This window comes from Palaemon carinicauda, chromosome 23, assembly GCF_036898095.1.
Source record: "Palaemon carinicauda isolate YSFRI2023 chromosome 23, ASM3689809v2, whole genome shotgun sequence".
NCBI classification, from domain to species: domain Eukaryota; kingdom Metazoa; phylum Arthropoda; class Malacostraca; order Decapoda; family Palaemonidae; genus Palaemon; species Palaemon carinicauda.
Window position 1 is genome coordinate 67,575,700 of NC_090747.1, and position 21,804 is coordinate 67,597,503.

Here is a 21,804-nt window from a genome sequence, read left to right on the forward strand (position 1 = left end):
CCAAGTCAGGTGGCGATCTGTGGCCAGGCGTAATGGTTCCTAAGGAGGTCTCTTAAGAGACCTGAGAATTCAAACCACATTCCATGGGGAAGGTCTCACTTCTGACTGGGAGCAGGTAAGTTCATAACTCCGTATGAGTAAAGAAAGTTCTAGCGATGAAGAAATGTCCATTCCTGTCAGACTGAAGGCGAGGTTCAAGGCTGAGCGATAGCCTTTCACTGCCGAGACTGATAGGCACATTTCTTCACGCAAATACACGAGGAACTCCGCCATTGCTGGAATAGTAGTATCGAATGGAGAGATACCCCTTCCACGACACCAACCACAGAAGACTTTCCACTTTGCCTGGTAAACTGCCGCTGATGATTTTCGCAGGTGTCCAGACATCCTGATCGAAACTTGTTGCGAAAATCCTTTCTTAGAGAAGAGATGCTGGATAGTCTCCTGGCGTGAAGTCGTAGCGAAGCTACGGATTTGTGGAAGATGTTGGCATGTGGTTGTTTGAGTAGACTGTGTCGTGGAGGGAGTTCTCTTGGAGGCACGTTAGGAGTTGCAGAAGGTCCGGAAACCATTCTGCATGATGCCATAGCGGAGCTATGAGGGTCATTGAAAGATTGACCGATGTTCTGGTCTTGTTGAGTACCCTACTCATCAGACAGAACGGGGGAAAGGCATAAACGTCGATGTTGTCCCACCATTGACAGAAAGCATCTTGCCAGAGAGCCTTGGGGTCTGGGAATGGGGAACAGTACAGTGGGAGCTTGAAGTTCAGGGCCGTTGCAAAGAGGTTCACTGTTGGAGAACCCCACAAAGTCAGGACTTTGTTGGCTACTAGATGTTGCAAAGACCACTCGGTACTCACTATCTGAGATACTCTGCTTAGGTTGCCGGCGAACACATTCCTTTTGCCCGGAATGAAGCGTGCCGATAGTGGTATCGAGCGGATTTTGGCCCATCTTAATATCTCTACTACTAGATGGGATAGTTGCTGCGAAAAAGTACCTGCTTGTTTGTTGATGTAGGCCACTACTGTGGTGTTGTCGCTTATCAACACCACAGAGTGGCTTGCCATGAACAGTTGGAACTGTTGAAGGGCCAGAAAGACGGCCTTCATCTCTAGGAGATTTATGTGGAGGTACTTTTCTGACTCTGACCAGAAGCCTTGGGTAGTGTGGTGCAGCACGTGGGGCCCCCACTCTTTTTTTGAAGCGTCTGAAAACAGCCTCAAATCCGGGGGGAAGGACGAGAAGATCCACTCCCTTTAGTAGATTCTCATCTGTCACTCACCACTGAAGGTCTGTCAGTTCCGTAGGTCCCATGGGGATCTGGATGTCCGGGGAGTCGTGTGCTTGATTCCACCGGGACTTGAGTCCCCACTGGAGGGATCTCATCCTGAGTCGACCATTGCGATCTAGACGGGCCAGCGATGAAAGGTGACCTAGGAGACATAACCACGATTGGGCTGGAAGTTCTTCTCGTCTGAGAAAAGGTCTTGCAACCTTTCTCAGCCTTGTTATCCTGTCGTCTGATGAGAAGGCTTTGTGGAGAATGGTGTCTATAATCATGCCTAAGAATACCAGTCTTTGAGCAGGAAGCAGAGAGGACTTCTCGAGATTTACCATGATCCTCAGATCCTGGCAAAGTCTCAGAAGTTTGTCTCGGTGTTGAAGAAGGGTTCACACCAAGTCTGCTAGGATTAGCCAGTCGTCCAGATAACGAGGGAGACGGATGCCAATCCTGTGTGCACAAGATGACACTAGGGTGAACATTCTGGTGAAGACTTGTGGTGCTGTGGAAAGACCGAAGCACAGCACCTTGAACTGGTATACAGTGAACCCTCGCTACTTCGCGGTTCGACCATCGCGGATTCACCACTTCGCGGATTTTTTCCATAACCCATATATATACAGTAATATATATATATATATATATATATATATATATATATATATATATATATATATATATATATATATATATATGTATGCATGTATTTATGTATATATGTAGGTATGTATATGTGTATACATATAAATATATATATATATATACACACACACACACATATACAGTATATATATACATATGTATATATATATATATATATATATATATATATATATATATATATATATATATATATATATATATATATATATATATATATCTAAAGTAGGAAGATGTGATGTAGTTCTAAGGGAAAAGTATGGGAAATATGTCTGGGTAATAAGCAAAGCTCTACCTCCAGTTTGTTTCTACATTATGATCAGAGATAAATGTAAACAAAACATTGGTTGCCATTTTTTATCGTGCTTTTTAGCATGTTTAGGAAATGCATGATATAAAATCACCTTTAATATTTGTGCATGTTTTAGTTTAGGGTACTGTAGTACATGCATTAAGTGTTCTGTACATTAAAGGGTAGTTTGTTAACAGTACTACGTACAAGGGAAGATTTTAAAAGTCTGAATATACATGTTGAATAAATAGGTAAATATGGTGTCACTACTTCGCGGATTTTCACCTATCGCGGCCGCGACTGGAACCTATCTACCGCGATAAACGAGGGTTCACTGTATTCTGTTGTCTAGGCTGAATCTTAAGTACTTCCTTGAAGACGGATGGACTTGGATCTGGAAGAACGCGTCCTTTCGGTCCAGTGTGCACATGAAGTCTTGCGGTCTTACTCCTAGTCTGACCGTGTCTCCCGTCTCCATGCTGAACGGAGTTTGTTTGACGAACTTGTTCTGAGCTGAGAGGTCGATGACTGGTCTCCAGCCTCCAGACGCCTTCTTTACAAGAAAGAGTCGACTGAAGAAGCCTGGGGATCCGTCGAGGACCTCTTGGAGAGCGCCCTTCTTCAACAGGGTCTGGACTTCTGCCCGAAGGGCATACCCCCTTGCCGATCCCATGGCAAAGGAGTTCAGTGACACTGGATTCCTGGTCAGGAGAGGTAATGATGTTATGAACGGGACGCGCTTTCCTAGACTGATCACGGAGATTGTCCAGGAATCGGCCCAAAGTTGCTTCCACCGGTCTACACAACTTTTAAGGCATCCCCCACTGGTGGAAATACAGGGGGACTGCCTATCCTAGTGTTTGCGGCCTCGGCTGCTCCCTTTAGGATTTTTCCCTCCCCTGGAGGACTTTTTGCCTTTCCTGTCTTTGACAAGAAAGGGCTTAGACACCGTTGTCTTCACTGCTGTTCTGATCATCATTGTGGTCTTGGTTGGACGGGACTGTTGTGGTGCTGGAGGTTTATAGGGCTTAGATGTTAAAGCCCTGTGGAGGAGGGAGTCTTGAGACTTCCTCCAAACCCTCAACAGCATGTTCCACATCCTTAGGCTCAAACAGATGGGACCCCTTTGTGGAGGAATGTCTGAGCCTATTGATCTCGACGCTAGGGACCTTCTGGTGGAACCTCTCACCTACTGCATCTTGACATTTCAAGATGGTATTTGCTCACAAGTTCGAGACTTGGTGGCCAAGAAACTCGATCGTGCAAGTACCTGAGAGTAGGAAGGTTTCCATAGTTTTCCTGGTACGTTCCTTTGAAAAACCTCGAATCGTATCAGGATACCTAAGGTCCCTAACCAGATGTCCAGCCACGAAAGTAGCTTGCATAGCATACTTTGTGACCTTCTCCTGATTAAGGATCTTAGCTGCCGAGAACGAGACCTGCCGGTTGGATTCTCTCTCAAGAAGGATTCACCTGGTTAGCTCTACCAGAGAGTGGTGAAGAGGAAGAGCTGAACTGGACTCCTCCAGGATCTCGAAGTACCTCCTCTGCTGTAAGCGATAAAGAAATGTCCATTCCTTTCAGTCTAAAGGCGAGGCTTAATGCTGAGCGATAGCCTTTTACCACCGAGACTGACAGGCGCATTTCTTCACGCACATATACGAGGAACTCCGCTATTGCTGGAATAGTGGCATCGAGGGAGAAATACCCCTTCCACGACACCAACCACAGAGGACCTTCCACTTTGCCTGATACACTGCTGCTGATGACTTTCGCAGGTGTCCAAACATCCTAATTGCAACTTGTTGCAAAAATCCTCTCTCAGAGAGGAGGTGCTGGATAGTCTCCTGGCATGAAGTCATAGCGAAGCTACGGCTTTGTGGAATAGGTTGGCATTCGGCTGTTTGAATAGATCGTGTCATGGAGGGAGTTCTCTTGGGGGCTCCGTTAGGAGTTGCAGAAGGTCCGGAAACCATTCCGCGTGATGCCATAGCGGAAATATGAGGGTCAGTGAAAGGTTGACCAATGTTCTGGCCTTGCTAAGTACCCTCCTCATCAGACAGAACGGGGTAAAGGCGTAAACGTTGATGTTGTCCCACCGTTGTTGGAATGCATCTTGCCGCAGAACCTTGGGGTCTGGGACTGGGGAACAGTATAACTGGAGCCTGAAGTTCAGGGCCATTGCGAACAGGTCCACTGTCGGAGAACCCCACAAAGTCAGGATTTTGTTGGCTACTAGATGATCCAAAGACCACTCGGTACTCACTATCTGAGATGTTCTGCTCAGTTGTCGGCAAACACATTCCTCTTGCCCGGAATGAAGGGTGCCAATAGTGGTATCGAGTAGATCTCGGACCATCTCAGTATCTCTACTGACAATTCTATCCGGTTCGTAATACTAGGCAGGCAGTTAATTCTAATAGCCAGGTCTTCTCCATCATGAGGCTCAATACTACACAGTATTCTAGAAGTTTTATTCCAGCTGTGATCAAGTTGTGGAATGATCTTCCTAATCGGGTAATTGAATCAGTAGAACTTCAAAAGTTCAAAGTTGCAGCAAATGTTTTTATTTTGACCAGGCTGACATGAGTCTTTTTATAGTTTATATATGACGTATCTGTTTTGACGTTGTTAATAGTTTATATATGACATATCTGTTTTGACGTTGTTACTGTTTTAAGAATGATTCATTGTTAATTTGTTCTCATCATTTATTTATCTCCTTATCTCCTTTCCTCACTGGGATATTTTTCCCTATTGGAGCCCTTGGGCTTATAGCATCTTGCTCTTCCAACTAGGGTTGTAGCTTGGCTAGTAATAATAATAATAATAATAATAATAATAATAATAGATGGGATAGGGGCTGCGAAAAAGTACCTCCTTGCTTGTTGATGTAAGCCAATACTGTGATGTTGTCGCTCATCACTACCACTGAGTGGCCAACCAGGAACTGTTGAAGGGCCAGAAAGACGGCCTTTATCTCTAGGACATTTATGTGGAGGTACTCTCCTGACTCTAACCAAAAGCCTGAGATCGTGTGGTGCAGCACGTGGGACCCCCACCCTTTTTTGAAGCGTCTGAGAACAGCATCAAATCCGGGGGGAGGATGAGAAGATCCACTCCCTTTCGTAGATTTTCGTCTGCCACCCACCACTCGAGGTCCGTCTCATCCGCTGATCCCATGGGGATCCGGATATCCGGGGAATAGCGAGTCTGATTCCACGGGGACTTGAGTCGCCACTGGAGAGATCTCATCCTGAGGCAGTCGTTGGGAACTAGACGGGCCAGTGATGAAAGGTGACCGAGGAGACGTAACCACGTCTGGGCTAGAAGTTCTTCTCATCTGAGAAAAGGTCTTGCGACCTTCCTCACCCTTGCTATTCTGTCATCTGATGGGAAGGCTTTGTGAAGATTGGTGTTTATTATCATGCCTAGGTATACCAGTCTCTGCATAGGAAGCAGGGAGGACTTCTCCAGATTTACCATGATCCCCAGATCTTGGCAAAGTCTCACAAGTTTGTCTCGATGTCGAAGAAGGGTTGACACCGAGTCTGCTAGGATTAGCCAGTCGTCCAGATAACAAAGGAGACGGATGCCAATCCTGAGTGCCCAAGATGACACTAGGAAAAACACTTTACTTAAAACTTGAGGTGCTGTGGAATGACGGAAGCACAGCATCTCTAACTGGTATTTCCTGTTGTCTAGGTTAAATCTTAAGTACTTCCTTGAAGACGGATGGACTGGGATCTGGAAGTACGCGTCCTTTAGGTCCAGTGTGCACATGAAGTCCTGTGGTCTTACCGCTAGTCTGACCGTGTCTGCCGTCTCCATGCTGAACAGAGTTTGTTTGACAAACTTGTTCAGGGCTGAGAGGTCGATGACTGGTCTCCAGCCTCCAGACGCCTTTCTTACAAGAAAGTCGACTGAAGAAGCCTGGGGATCCGTCGAGGACGTCCTGGAGAGCATCCTTCTTCAACAGGGTCTGGACTTCTGCCTGAAGGGCCAGCCCCTTTGCTGATCCCATGGCAAAGGAGTCTATAGACACTGGATTCCTGGTCAGGGGAGGGAGAGATGTTATGAAGGGAACGCGATAACCTAGACGAATCACAGATTGTCCAGGGTTCGGCCACGAGTTGCTTCCACCTGCCCGAGCAACTTTGTAGGCATCCCCATGCTGGTGGACAAGCACGGGAAGTGCCTATCCTAATGTTTGCGGCCTCGGCTGATCCCTTTGGGATATTTTCCTCCCCTGGAGGACTTAGTGCCTTTCCTGTCCTTGGCAGGAAAGGGATTCTTAGATACCGTAGTCTTCGCTGCTGTCTTGGTCGTCATGGTCTTGGCTGGATGGGACTGCTGGGGAGCTGGTGACTTATAGGGCTTGGAAGTCAAAGCCCTATGGAGGAGGAAGTCCTGATGGGACTTACGCCATCTCTCAGCGGCAAGTTCCACGTCTTTAGGCTCAAATAGATGGGCTCCCTCTAGAGAGGAATATCTGAGCCTAGCGATCTCGACATTAGGAATCTCTCAGACACCGCGTCCCGACGTTTCAGGATGGTGTTCGCCCACAAGTTCAAAACTTGGTGGCCGAGAAACTCGATCGTGTAAGTGCCTGAGAGAAGGAGTCTCTATTGCTTTCCTGGTACGTTCCTTGGAGAAATCCTCAGTCCGTACCAAGACTCCCAAGGTCCCTAACCAGATATCAAGCCACGCAGTAGCTTGCATGGCATACTTCGTGACCTTCTCCTGGTTAAGGATCTCGGTTGCCGAGAAAGAGACCTGTCGGTTGGAGTCTCTCTAGAGAGATTCCATTGGTGAGCTCTTCCAAGGAGTGATGGAGAGAAAGAGCTGGACTAGGCTCCTACAGAATCTCTAAATACCTCCTCTGTTAGACACGAGGAGGTGGAGAAGCTTGTTGGTAGAGCCAGAACAATGGGAGGAGGCATATTCGGAGAGCTGTAGGGCGATCTTAGCCATGGCACCCTTTCAGCCCTTGAGACCAGGGCAGGGCTGCACTGGTCTTTGAAGGTTTCTGGGTGCCCTTCCGTCGGGATATCTCTGGGTCGGTAAACCTATTGAGAACCCTTATAAGAGTCAGAACCTGCCAGAATTCATGTTCTGACTTTTTGCTCTCCTTCCGACGTTGGACTTGCAGCGAAGTCTCCATCTTCCATCCCCGAGAGCTCCTCCCGGGGTGGGTCGCGGACATCCCTCGAGTGACTGGCTGTGTCCGTAGACTTGGTAGTCCTAGCAGAGGACTTTGGCAGGGTCTTGGAGTCTTTGGGCTCCTTCCGAGGAAGTATGTAGGACTACTGCATCGAAGGGCAAGATGTCGTGTCCCTCCTGATTTCCAATGATGGTAGGGAACTCCCTGCGTGAGGGGAGGCTTCCCCCGAAGGTGGAAGGGAGGAGGTACTTTCCTCACACGACTCCCTTGGCAAAAGTGAGGTGGGAGAGTATCCCGAGGAAGATGCAGGACGAGCTAGCCTTGATGGTCTAACCGGATTTAGCTTTACCCTCGAGGAAGTGACCATGTCAGAGACTCCTCTTTTCCTCTTCAGGAGGGAGGAAGAAGTCATGGTTCTGTGCCGAGAGTCTGGAGCTATAGACTGCGCCAAAGAGCGGCCAGACAGAGCGGGATTGAAGGCCTGTGCTACTGCTCTGACTAAGGCACTGAACCATGGCTGCTGACTTACTGACACACTGTCAGACAGATCCCCTGAAGGGAAAGGGACCGAAGGTTCCCTACGAGGAGTTTCTACTGTAGGTAGGTCAGCCTTAGAAAAGGCAGTTTTGGGATCCTGAACCCTTCTGCAGAGGCTTGTTGCCCTTTCCCCGGCGGGCGCGCTGAAAGGCGTTTGCGGGGAGGGGAATGAGGCGATGGTGACCTGTCCGTGTGAAGTTTCTGCTCACGTGCCGGTGAGCGCCAGCGCGGGCGCGGTAGAGTGCTGGTGCACGCGGGTAGTGTTGGCGCGAGCACGCGGGAGTGTGTTGGCGCGCACGCGGGCAAGAGCTGGCGCGCGGGAGAGTGCTGGCGAGTGGGTGAGAGCTGGCGCGTGGGAGAGTGCTGGCGAGTGGGTGAGAGCTGGCTTGCGAGCGCGAATGAGTGGTGGCGCGCTGGGGAGTGTTGATGCGCGCGGGCATGCGTGACCTGGTGTTTTCGCGTGGGTGAGATCTGGCGAGCAGGAAAGCGCTTGGGCGTAGGAGAGAGTTGGCGCACGCAGGCGAGCGTGCTGGCACGCAGGCGAGCGTGCTAGGCGAGATCTGGCGCGTACGGGCGAGTGAGTAATGGCGCGTAGAAGAGCGCTGGCACGCAGGAGTGTCTTGGTGCGTAGGAGAGTGCTGGCGTGCTTGAGATTGCTGGCGCGCAGGAGACTGCTGGCGCACAGGTTGTAGCCATCGTCTAGGAGAGCGTTGGCGACCAGGAGATCGAAGTTGCGCGCGCACTTTCGGTGGGCCTTGTTGCGCCGGTGGTCGTTGGCATACTGGTAGGCGCTGAGGGCGAGCAGGTGAAGGCACGCCCCGAAGCGTTGTAGAGCACTGACGAGACGTTGGTGAGCGACGGTGCACTGCAGGGAGCTGGCGAGCTAAAGAGCGTTGGCGCGCAGCTGTGCACTTAGGTAGGGCCTCAAGAGGCTGTACTGGGAACAGGAACGGCGATGGTAGGTCGGCAGGTCAGCTGGCAGGTAGTTCAGGAACAGGATTATGCCCTTTGGAAGGGCATACATCCACCGATGGAGATCGCGAACGATCTACAGAAGGGTCCAGGACCGAAGTTGGAGGACTAATAGCAGCGTCGTCGGATGAAGGTCCAGGCACGGGCGAAGGTCGAGGGCTAAGAGACGACTGAAGCGGAGACTCCTCTGCGGGTGACGGCTGCGATGACGAGGCAGAAGTGCTGAAGAGGCGCCTTTTCACCGATGGTGAAGGGCGACCTCTAAGGCAAAACGGTGGGCGAGCTCTGCAATGGCGACGGCCTCTAGGGACCGTTGAATCACCAAGCTGACCATGAGCAGCAGCAGTCCTCCGAAGAGGAGTCTCTATGAGTGAACTCCCCCAAGTGGGAGAAACACTCGCAGGAGACAGACGTAGGACTAAGTTTCCCCCTCAAAGGATGATCAGGAATGGGGGAAACTAATTCGGCAGCAACAGCTGGAGAGTCTGGGAGGGCAGGGGAGTCGGCAGAGATCACAGAAGACACCTCTGACACCACAACGTCGACGAGAGCTAGAGGATCTACCTCCGAAGTCGACGAAGACGACTGCACACTTGCACCCCGGAGAATGAGCTGCAGCAAGGAGTCCTTGGAGGGAGGACCCGAAAGCCCCAAGGACGACCAAAATACAGAAGTCAGGGGAAGCAGAGGGTCCGGAAACCGTTCTGCGTATAGTCCCAGTGAAGCTCTCAGGGCCATTGAAAGGTTGACAGACAACCTGGTCTTGTTGAGACCCATTCTCAACAGACAACAAAGGAGGGAAGACGCAGGCATCGATGTTGTCCCACCATCACCGGAATGCATCTTGCCAGAGTCTCGGGGTCTGAGACTGGGGGAAGAACAGCGGAAGCTTGAGGTTCCAAGCTGTCGCGATCAGGTCCCCCAGACCAGGACTTGCTGGTTACTCAAGGCCAAAGACCCCCAGGTACACTCTCTCTACGAGGCTCTGCTCGGATAGTCGGAGAGAACATTCCTCTGCCCGGAATGAGCGAGCCGATGGTGGTATTGAGAGGATCTCGAATCATCTCAGTATCTCCACTGCAAGATGCGAAGGTATGAAAATGCATCACTTGCTGGTTAGAACACGCCAGTACCATGAAGTCGTCGCGCACGGAGCGACTCGGCAGGAGCTGTATGATCTGTAGAGGGGCCAGACACGGCCCCTAAGCCTGCCTGAATGATGGAGAGGTATCCTTGAGGTCCTGACCATAGGCCTGGACCGGAACATGCCCCCCCCACCCTTTTCTTTGACGAGTCCGAGAACAGCATAAAAAATGTGGGGAAAGGACGAGAATATCCACTACCATCAAGAGGTTCCATAGGTCAACCCCCATTGCAGGTCTAATCGTCCCGCTGGTCCCATAGGGGCCAGAAAGTCCGGTTAATCGTTGCTTTGAAACCACCGGAACTTGGGCCGCCCCACAGGGAACTTATCCTGAGGCGACCATTCGGAACTTTAGACGGGTCAATGAGGAAAGAGACCTAGGAAACGTTCCAAGGTAGGGCTGAAAGCTCTGCCCGACTGAAAACAGGTACTGCGATTCACCTCAGCCTTGCCACAGTCAACTGAAGGGAAGGCTCGGAGGAGGCGGCAATAGAATCTGGCGTCCCCAGGCGGCCACCCATCCAAGTACCAACCAGACCCGACGTTGCTTAACCTCGCTGGACGGACGAGAAGCGGGGTTTCCAACGTGGTAAGGCCGTTGACTCAATATCACGGCTAGATACTCCAGATGTTGAGGCCGAAGAAGAGAAGACTCCTAGCAAACTACCATGAACCCCCACTCATGGTAAGGATCCGGAAGTTTGTCCCGGCGTTGAAGAAGGTCGAACCCGAGCCTACCGGAGTTGACCAGACCTCCAAAAGGCGAAGGAGGCGGCAGCCTGCTCCCGAGCGGCCATGAGAAAAGCAGGGAGAGTTCTCTGGGGAAAAACCTGCGATGCCACGGCAGGATCGCCACACTGCATCTTAAGCAGGAATACCTGTAGTCTAGGCTGAATTCCACGAGCTTCCTGGAAGATGGATGGAATGGAAACTTAAAGTACCCGTCCTTCCCATCCAGGGCCTAAGGAGTCCTGTCGCCTCGTTACCAGTCTGATCGATACTGCTGTTCCACGCTGGACAAAGTTTGTTCGACAAACTTGATCAGAGCTGAGAGGTCGAATACGGAATTCCCGTCTCAGATACTTTCTTACGAGAAAGGATCGACTGAAGAAGCGGGGGGGTGAAGCCGTCGACGATCCTATGGAGGACCTTCTCCTAAGGCAGGGATCATTCTGCCCAAACGGGCAAACTCTTGCCGACCCTATTGCATAGAGGTTCAGAGACACTGAATTCGCTGACAGAGACGGCAGGCGCGATATCCTTGGCTGATCACGGAGATCGGGCAGGAATGGGCATTGGGAAGCTGTCATCCGGATGAGTAACCTTAGGCATCCTCCCAGCGTGAAACCTGCAAGGGGGGGTTGCCAATCCTAGAGTTCGTGAACTCTGCCGCTCCCTCTAGGACTATGCCCCCCCGGGAGAGCCTCCCGTGCCACCTGTTCCTGACAGGAGGGGACTGCTATTGGACACCTTGTCTCAGATGTCGTAGCCGGTCCAATAACTTAGGTCGACGTGGCTGAAAGAAAGAGGCACTGGAGCCCTGCAGGATCTGGAAGAAAGCGCCTTGGAGGAGTGAAAACGGAAGTCGACTTCCTCCGCAAAACCGCTGTCTATGTCTCTGTCCTTGGGCACAAACAAACTCTTCCCAAGGATGGAAGGGTGTCTGAGGTTGTCGACATCCACGGATGAGACACCCGAAAGGAAGCCCTCGGTCATTGCGTCCAGATGGTCCAACATCGAGCTTACCCGCAAGTTCAAAACTTGACGACGAAACGCCAAGGTGCTTGAGCCCGAGAGGAGGAAAGTACCCATGACCTTCCTTTAGCTTCCTTGAACAAAACCTCGGGTCGCAACCGAGGAGGGAAAGGACCTGGTAAGCCCCTTTCACGAGATGGAGAAGAGGAAGGGGTAAACCAGTCACCCCTTGGCCGATGGAGAAATCTCGAACGGAAAGCTCCCTGGCAAAACCCCTTCAGGGCTAACCCAGGTTCTGGAAAGAAGAATGTTGCTCAGACCTCCCTGAAGATTCTTCCTGCTCTTGCATGTGCCATGCTCTGTGTTTACGGGGTGAGGCCGTGTTCTGGACGTACGCTCCAGAAGACTCGCCAGGCTGGCCATGCTGCGAAACCCCAACGGGAATCGCGGACGCAATCGCCCTGGCGCTCATGCGATGGTAAATCAATAGCGTGGTAGGAAGGGCGAGAGCTGGTGGTCGGCGAGCGATCACCCATAGGCGAGCAATGGATACTGCAAGAATTAAGCGGACGTTCTCGCGATGAAACACTGTAGGTCCGCGCGACGGAACACTGTCCGTCCGCGCGACGGAACACCGTCCGCCCGCGGGATGGAATACCGTTGGTTCGCGCGCGGGCGAATATTGGAGAGCATGTGAGCGGTCGCGCATGAGCGTAGGCGTGCAGGCACGTGGGCGTGCGGTCGCGCGGGCACGTGGGCGTGTGGACGCGCAGGCACGTGGGCGCGCGGGTGAGCTCAGGCGGTCGGGAGACCGATGACGCGTAGACGGGCGATGGCGCGTTGGCAAGCGATGGCGCGTTGGCAAGCGATGGCGCGTCGGCAAGCGACGGAGCGTTGGCGAGCGGTGGTGCGTTAACAAAACGCTAGCGCGCAGGTGAAGAGTCGCGCGGGCGCGTAGGCGATTGCCAACGCGAGAGAGACTAGTGATGGTTAGCGCGCATCGCGCTAACAGAAGGCGCGCAGGTGCATCAGGAAGGTGAGCGCTGAAGCAAGCTGTTAATCATGCGATCCTAGACGGTCAGAAAAAACCGTTGGCGCCCATTGGTGTGTGGCAGAAAAGGGCGCGCAGATGTGCGCTGGCGATCGAAGAAAGCTGGCGCACAGAAGGACAGAAGTAAAGGTGAGCGCTGGCGAGCAGGAGGAAGATCTACAGCAAGACTCAGCTACCGGGGATCGTGGTCCACAGCAGGTGAGCGCTAGATCGCTACTGATGGTGTCCAGAGAAACTGACACTCGTGGCAGATCGATGGCGATCGTTGACGCGTAGGAGATCGCTGGCGAGCAGAAGGCAACGCGTGGAAGCCTGTGCGTAGAAGAAGAGGCCTTGTCCAAGACCTGAACCGAAGTTCTAGATCGCGAGGGCGAACGAGGGCGCACAGGGCGCTTAACAGGAATCAACAGGAACAGCAGAGATGATCATCATGAGAGCGCTGACGAACAGGAGAGCGCTGGCGAACAGGAGAGCGCTAGCGATCAGGAAAGCGCTGATGAGCAGGAGAGCGCCTGTGCGCTAACACTGAGCAGGAGCAGGAGAGCAGAAGGGCGCGCAGGGGAACCCTGACACGCAAGGGAAGAACCCCCGTGGGAGGCAACCCTTTGCCCAGAAGGGATCGTTGTCCGTCGGGAGACTGATGTCCGTCGGAAGACCGTTGTCTGTCCGTCGGGAGACCAATGTCCGTCGGAAGACCGTTGTCCGTCGGAAGACCGTTGTCCGTCGGGAAGACCGTTGCCCGTCGGAAGACGAGGTCAGACTGCTGTCCATCTGCACCAGGGGCGAAGATCAAGAAGAAGGAGTTGTAGGCTGCATACGGAGATTCAAAAAGGCGCCTCTTAGCACCCTTATAGGGAGAAGGGAGGCCCTTACGACGTAGCGGACGGTGAGCCTTACGGCGAAGGAGGCCAACAGCAACAACAGCAGAAGAGTCCTCCAAAGAGGTGTCTCTATGAGTGTACTCTCTCGCGAACGAAAGAGAAACACTTCGTAGAAGAGACGGGTCAGCCAGTGACCTAAAAGGAGCAATCCTCCGAAGAGGGGCTCCTGCAGTTGCCCAGCCCCTTGAGCGTAAATGCAGGTGCGACCGCTCAGCACCAAGAGCATAGTCGCACAGAAAAAAAGGCAAGAGAAGAACCCCCCAAAGGAGGAAAAACTCAACCCTGGACAGGAAAAACTTCCCTCGGAAGGAAAGTTACCCACCCAAGGAGGCGAGCCTCCTGAGTGTTCTAAAATGAACTGGAGAGCTGTCAATCGTCACGGGAGTGCTTCCAGAAGAAGGAGACACGCCCTTGACGAAGATCTATAGGGGAGGCAGCAACAGCCGAAACCCCAGGCCTCAACAAGACAGCTCACTCCGTTGTCACAATACAGAAACGAACTAGATCGGTAACTGTAAAAAAATAAAACAAAATCATTAGTTAACATTCATTCCCCCGGGAAGGCTCCGAAGAGGAATCCCGAGGGAAAGGAACACAAGAATTACACAACAGGCACGTGCCCTCACAACCACTTACACTCACGGAAGGAGAGCTGTAACCAATACAGAATTATAACAATTATAATTATGTAACTATGTAATCATGTAATTAAGTAATCTAAAAACGAATGAATACTAAAGAAAGAACGAAAACCCCGAAAGGAATCGTTCTACAAAGCTGAAGAATCAACAAATACAATTAGATTCATAAACTAATTGAGACAAAACGTACGGCGTAGCAACCCCCCCCCCCCCCACACGGGAAGGAAGCTACAAAGGCGTGTAAGTAACGTAGTAAAAGGGTGAACGACCTCAAGAGAGAGAGAAAGACCGAAGTCAAACTCGATCGCGACCCATGAAATTACACCATGGTGGCCTAACGGAGATATCGTACACTACACACACAAGCACAAACTCTGAAAAGGAAACTTACTGATTTCTATACTCAAATATATACATGAACATGAGAAAATGCTTACATATATATTGAATAAAAGAAAAGTAAGTGAATAAATAAAGACAAAACAAACAATGGCTGCCAAGCGAGGACAAAGACAGAGACGTTTGTCCATGTCCGAGCCAAAAGTGAAAGTGGAGCATTCACGGTGTGTGAGGGGGGGGGAGGGGTAGCTAGCAACCACTCCCCTAACCCCCCGCTAACTAGCGCGGGGGTAATACACCCTCGTTAAATTCTAATGGCTCGCCATTTCAGCTACGCTAAAAGGTAAACCTAATGTAAATAGCGTGGTTTGTATTTCGGTTACGGAACAATTATATTTTTTCCCCTTTCGAAGAAACCTTCGAAGGAGAAATATCCAGCTTTGATTTCTTCCTCCGCCATAGCCCAAACCTTTCCCACTGGGAGGCAGACCACTCCCGACACTCACTACACCTGTTACCACTATTACACCATTGACCTCTGTAGGCGGGACAAAGGGTGTGGCAAATGGTGTCCAAGGTCGACATGAAGGTTACGCAGGGCCGACCTTCGAGTTCAAGGCAAGTACGTATAGTCGCAGAAGTCAACACACACACACTAGAGAAAGAAAAGGCACAATCAAAAGCATTAAATGACTGTCCAAATAGGCGAAGGATGAAGAACGGCAGCGACCGTACATCATCTGAGCCAAAAGCAAAGTGAGCTAAATCACCGGTGCATGAGTGGGAGCTTCACTAGAAGTAATAACCCCTAATAAATAGTGTAGGTTTGTATTCCAATTATGGAACAACTTCATATATATTTTCCAATACTTGTTTTGAATGTGCCAACGCCACTTTTGCTTCTTTCTTTGCTAATCTACTTTTCTCCTTATCTTCTTCCATGCCTGTTTCATCATACCTTTTCTTTGCATTTCTCTTCATCTTGATTTTCTCTTGTACATAATTATTCCACCACCAAATTTCTTTTGTCTCTTGGCCCTTTTCCTGTAGACATTCCTAAAACTTCTTTGCCAACTCTTTTCAGACGCTGCTGTTCCGTTCCCACCACTCATCCACATCCTCATAATCCCAGGTGCCAAGCTGGACTAAAACCCTCTATGAATCTATCCCAACCTTCTGGTTCTTTCAGCTTCACCATTTTATCTTCAGAATCATCTCTTGTCTACCTCTTAGTGTTCTCTTCCTATCCTAGTCTATACTGTCAAGAGTGTACGATTGGGGGGTCACAGCTTCTGGGAATATCTTACAGTTTCTTATCTCTTTAAAATGCACCCTTCTACATAATACAAAATCAATTTGGAATTCTTGCCCACCACTTTTATACGTTGTAAGATATTTTGGCTGTTTTTCGAAGAAAGTGTTGATTACTGCCATATCAGAGGCTACGGCAGGTTCAGGTTCAGGGGTGAGGCATAGCCTTTGCAACGGTGCCTCATAACCCTTTCACCATATTGATTTCAATCTCCCAAAGCCAATCCTCTACGTATTCTTTCCAGGGACTATTTCTCGCTACATGACCATTTAGGTCTCCTCCTATCATTAACAGTTTTTCAAACGATGCTCTGTTAGATTAATTCCGCTGTACTGTAGCTACCACATATAGATACCATTAGACTCTCTACCCAGTCTTTAAGCATTATTTCCTCTTCCCATATGCTCTTAATAAATCCAGCATCCATTCTCTCCCCTCTGAAGCTAGTATTTTGACCACTTCAATTTGAAACTCTGATGTACCTGGTGCTTTACCACTCTTAATTTTACAAAACGCCAGTTTCACTTCTGAATTTCGTATCGTCATCACTGGCCGTTTCACCCTATGTGCTTCACCCAGCTCCCCTCATTTTTATTATTCAATACAGGGGTAGTTCAAAATACTTTCTCCATCTCCTATTAATGTCTTCATCCCTATATAATATATTTCTATCTCTATCCTTGATAACTCCCAGTTGCTCCAAAGCCTGTCTTTGCCATTTCATTTGAAATCTTACATATATACTGTATATTCTTTTCTCCTTCTCTTGTTCCTATCCTTTCATTCAGTTGCTATAACTATTTCCTCCCACAATCTTTTTCCTCTTGTCTCTACTGTTCCTCTGCACCCTGTGCATGCTTCACTTTTCAGTCCTTTGATGCCTACAATTTTCTTTTAACCGACTCTGGCACCTTTCTCTTCCACCACCACTTTTCTCCTTTTGACACACCATGTGTACTGTTTCTTCCCACCAATTCCTCTATTTCCCTTACACATATTTGTTTCATACCAACCCACATATTTTCCAGTCTGTTACCAGTCCCTTGGTAGGGACCTAACCTAATACCTGCGACATCTTCCTGCCCAGATTATTAGGAGGTTGACAAGAATCATTACTTTTGCTCTCCTACAAGACCAAAGTGCATTGACATTTCCCTTGCTAATTATAATGATATCATGCCCTCTAAAGGATGTCTCCAATTAAAGGAAAATAGTTTGCAGATGTATTTTCAAGCCTTAAAAATCAAAAGTATTCGATAGTTGTTTGTATTTTTCTAACTATACAAACCTAAGTCCTTTCAGTTATATTGCAAGCCTCAATTATCCTGTAAATCAAAAGTTAAGGTCAAGATGAAGATTACTCTACCTGGAGGGTAGGTCCCCCGCCCACCAGTTACTACTGCGACCTCACTAAAAGTTTAGCCTAAATGGTCATTCCAGCTTTAATGAAGTCATACTCCTATTAAAAGACACAGGTTTGTATAGTTAAGAAAAATACAAACTACCATTATATACTTGTCATTTTTCAGGCATGAAAATACATCTGAAATTGAAAATGCCGACCAGATCATGATGGTAAAGGAAACTGAAAAAAACTGTTAGTTTACAACAAGTCATATATAAGAAAGAAATTGGGTAACTGCAGGGTTAAGAGGATATTAATACCAGGATCATAATATATGCAGGTGTTGGTCACCCTTTACCACATTCTAAGGAATTTTTTATGATTTTGAGGATAATAGTTAAAATAACCAATATTTCTAATGTTAGAAAGATAGCTTCTGCCTAAAATCACTCATTAATTCTTTACCGACGTGTCGGCACCTGTGCACATTGTGACTAAGCACTTCCCAAAACCAGGCCAGTGACCTCATGACCTTGCCCATACACAAACTTAGAAATGTCATAGGACCTTGTGTTCCTACTCATCAAACATTGAAGACTATTTACACGGTGCACAGGTAAAATAATGTCATTATACACTTTAGCTTTGCTCAGATCAAAAGAGGAACCATACCTTCCCTAGAAATATGGGCACCTCCTAGGCAGTGAGGTCATTCATGTTAGAAAATGAAAAGGACACTAAGCTATGGTAGGATTTCTCTAAAAATAAACCAGCCAAGTTTAACCAAACCTTTTATAAAAATTTATATTTGATAAAATATAGTTCACATAGTTATTCACACAATAGCTTTACACTGAGCCAGTGAGTCACCGGAGATTCTATTCTAAATTTATCTCAAAATCGGGTAATTCTATGGTAGGACATGAAAGTAATACATTACCCAAAAGGAGGCCATCCAAGTCAAATATGACATGAGTAACAGGTTTGAACTTAGACGTGTCTATATTCGACATAATGCAGACAAGTAGCACTTCCAAATCTACGGCAGCACAATTTAACAAAAGATTATATAACCGAAGTTGCTAAACCTATTTAATGACCGACTTTAGAGTTCCGATCGAGTACCAAAGTTACGACGTCCCAACTGTTTATGGAGACCAGTGGCACTGGAGACGTTTGGTAAAGAAGTTTGTTTAATACTTTTCCTTTAATCATTGAATATATTGAATAGGAAAAAATCATATATTATAATTTCGTGGAAAATCTAAAAAAAAATAGTAAGATATCAAAATTAGTGAGAAAAAAATTGAGAACCTAACGTGCCGTTGCAAAGGAAAATCTTCAACGCTGTTGTAAATATGGAATGGAAATGGAAGAAATAGAAATAAACAATTAAGAAAATAATTATGTGAAAGGTAGTGGAAACTGTTGAAAAAAAAGAAGAATGAAATAGCGCACAGCCTTATATCAGAGAAATTGGAATAAAGCAATCCTTGCAATGAGAGCAAGGTTAAATATGCTAAAATTAAAAGTAAATTTCAAGGGGAAATACACAGATGATGTATGTGTGACTTATGCAAAGAAGAAGATAATACAGATCATTTATTTTCATACCCAAAAATAGGACAATTAATGCAACAGGATATTAGCGTAGGACAGGTAGATTTCAAAATCCCAGCAGGGATCTGGTTGTATAACTTAGTAGGGCGATGTATTAGAATTGAAAGAAGAATTTAAAAATACCAAACTTACCACAATAGGTTGCCAAAATTGATGATAGCAATGCATTATCTCGATGGAATAAAATTAAAGATTAAGATTTTCGTTTAAGAAAAAATTATGGTACATGAAAAGGAACTCAATTATGATATTAAGTGTAAGATAAGAGGCTTTACACCCATCTATTATATGATAGAGTGCCCGCAAAATTAGTTTGCGCAGTGAGCAGTAAAAACCAAGATAGAAGTTTTAAAAGAATATAGAATGAACACCAAAATCATAAGTGTAATTGCAAATATTTATCAAGGAGATACTACGGGCATTGACTTAGGAGAAGGTATAGAACAAGAAATGGAGATTACGAATGGAATAAAACAGGATTGCACAGGATCAGCTGCACTTTTTAAACTAATTACGTATATTGTCATGAAGAAAATAGAAGAGCCCAGTCTGAAGAGGAAGGAAACGGTTTCAGAAATCATGTAATGGAGATAGAATCATTTTTTTTTTTGGCAGATAGTGCCTTAGTGATTGCGGAGGATATACATAATGCAAAGCGTAACATTCAACTATTATTAGAAACTAGTAAAACATGTGGGTTAGAAATTAATAAAGAAAAGAGTAATATTACTATTTACAACACGAAAAAAAGGCCAGATCACATAGAGGTAATCAAAGTAGTAGAAGGTATAACATACTTAGGAATAGAGCTAGACAGTAATAGGAACATATATACAACTCAGAAAATGGCAATGATAGAAAAAGCACAAAAATAGTTAGTTTAACATATTCAATTATAAAGAAAAGTTGCAATAAAGTAATAATAGGACAAAACGTTCAGGAGAGGTATTGTTTTACCAACTATTTTGTATCGAACATTATAAATATAACAGAAACTGAAATAGAGAAACTACAAAGAATAGAAAATGGGGTATACAAGAAGATTTTAGGTGCTACTAAAAGCAAAGCTAATACTACTCTTCTGTGAAAGCAAGGGTGATGGATGGGAAACTGCAGCACTTAAATCATACCCTGAATGGGAAGAAGGAACTGCTGAAAGCAATTATCTTGGATATTCAAGAAAAAGAAGGAAGATGGTGGAAACAACCAGCAAAGTACTTAGAAGAATCAAGTATAGACATAAGACATATAAGAAGAATGAACAAGACAGAAATAGAATCGGAAACCAGAAAGTGGGATCTGAAAAGTGGAAAGAAGAAATAGAAAGTAGAGTGAGCTTAGAAATATATAGAGCGTGGAAGAAAGAAATTAAAGAAGAGTTATTTCATGACAATACATTTGCTTCAGTGATATGTTTAGAGCAAGAACTAATACATTAAAACTAAACATTGTAAATAGACACAATGGAGGGAATATAAACTGCAATCTTTGTGAAAATGGGGAAGATTTAATAAATTTTGTTGTTGTTTTACCAGGAATATAGAAAAGAAAGGAATGACGTAATTGAGCTATAACAACCATACTAGGAAGACCTAAAGAAAATAGTAGGATTATTTTTATTTAGCGAAACTAATATAGAAAAGAAAAAAAAGCATTAAACCCGATGCGGAGGAAAAGACAAAGCAGTATAAGAAGATAAACTTTGGAGGCGCCGTTGCAAAGACTATACCTCACCACTGAACCAGAACCAGTTGGTTTAAAAAGAATTTAAGAAGTCCAAACTGACCACAATAGGTTACCCGTGCCTGCTTGTGTTGTGCCTGTGTTGTTTAGTGCTCTGCAAAATAAGATAATTAGTAAGAAATTAACGTGAAATAGTGTAAATTGTGAAAGTCAAACTGAGAGTGAAGTAACGAGTAATTCAAGCAATAACTCAAAGTCGGGACAAAATTGAAATAAGGTAAGATAATATCTTGTGTTCTCAGTCGAGGCAACTCACGTGGTCGGCATACCTGATTTAAAAAATACACGACATCCTCCACGCCCTAAAATAAGGAGCGATGAAACGTCGGTCAATTGGACAAGGCTGGACTCGGGGTGGGGGGAGTGACTTACTCCGAGACTCTGTTAGGCTCGCTGCGTAGCGCTCCGCAACGACTCGAACAGAGTAGGCATAATGTACAACACAGAGCAATGTTACCCCAGGGCAATAAACTCTTACAGGTGTACACAAATTAATAATCTACATGCACCCATACAACAGCTCAAATTAGGCAATGGGCCTAGCAATTGAAATGTACTCGTGTATAATACATACAAGGAATCAAATGGAACATCAGAAATCAGCGGTAATGTACACATACATATTACAGAATTCAAATGGCAAAGCAAGTAGGCAATGGGCCTAAAACAAACCAAGAAATAGCAATGAGAATGCATACATAACAATTCAAATGCAGAGGCAATTAGGCAATGGGCCTAAGACAATCAGAAAATAGCAATTGAAACGTATTCACACAATACCAAGTTCAGTCTGCCTTTACTCACATTAATCGATACTTATATAGCGCTGCTACATACAGGCTATTACTTGATGGAGTACAAGAGGGAGGGGGCTGGTTCTGTGCAACGCTCGGTCTGTACGCACGAGAGACCATCCCGTCCCCGTTCTCCACGCCCTACGCACTTCCAATCTCCGTGGATTCATGCCACTTACAAACTTTCTCACTTCACCCTCCCTACCTACCAGGGAGACACCTCCCTCTCTCACTTACTGTTTGCAGCTACATTTCATAGACTGTCACCCTTTAGCAGACGATCCATCATTTCTCGTTGCTTCGCAGCCGCCCTTCTCAGTGGGCGCG

General features: G+C 47.0%; 1 protein-coding gene and 1 pseudogene across 2 annotated transcripts in view; both read right to left on the reverse strand.

Annotated features, from left to right (window-relative positions):
- Gs1l (GS1-like) overlaps nucleotides 1-18,498 on the reverse strand; it is a 255,445-nt gene extending 236,947 nt beyond the window's left edge. The window contains exon 1 of one of the 2 annotated variants that reach the window (XM_068347005.1): nucleotides 18,261-18,498. In XM_068347005.1, coding sequence (XP_068203106.1) covers nucleotides 18,261-18,333 — 73 coding nt within the window. In that variant the 5' untranslated portion in view covers nucleotides 18,334-18,498. The remainder of the gene's footprint in view (nucleotides 1-18,260) is intronic. The other variant, XM_068347006.1, reaches the window with a different exon arrangement.
- Nucleotides 10,541-10,659, reverse strand: LOC137617759 (5S ribosomal RNA; annotated as a pseudogene).
- Nucleotides 18,499-21,804: the final 3,306 nt, after the last annotated feature.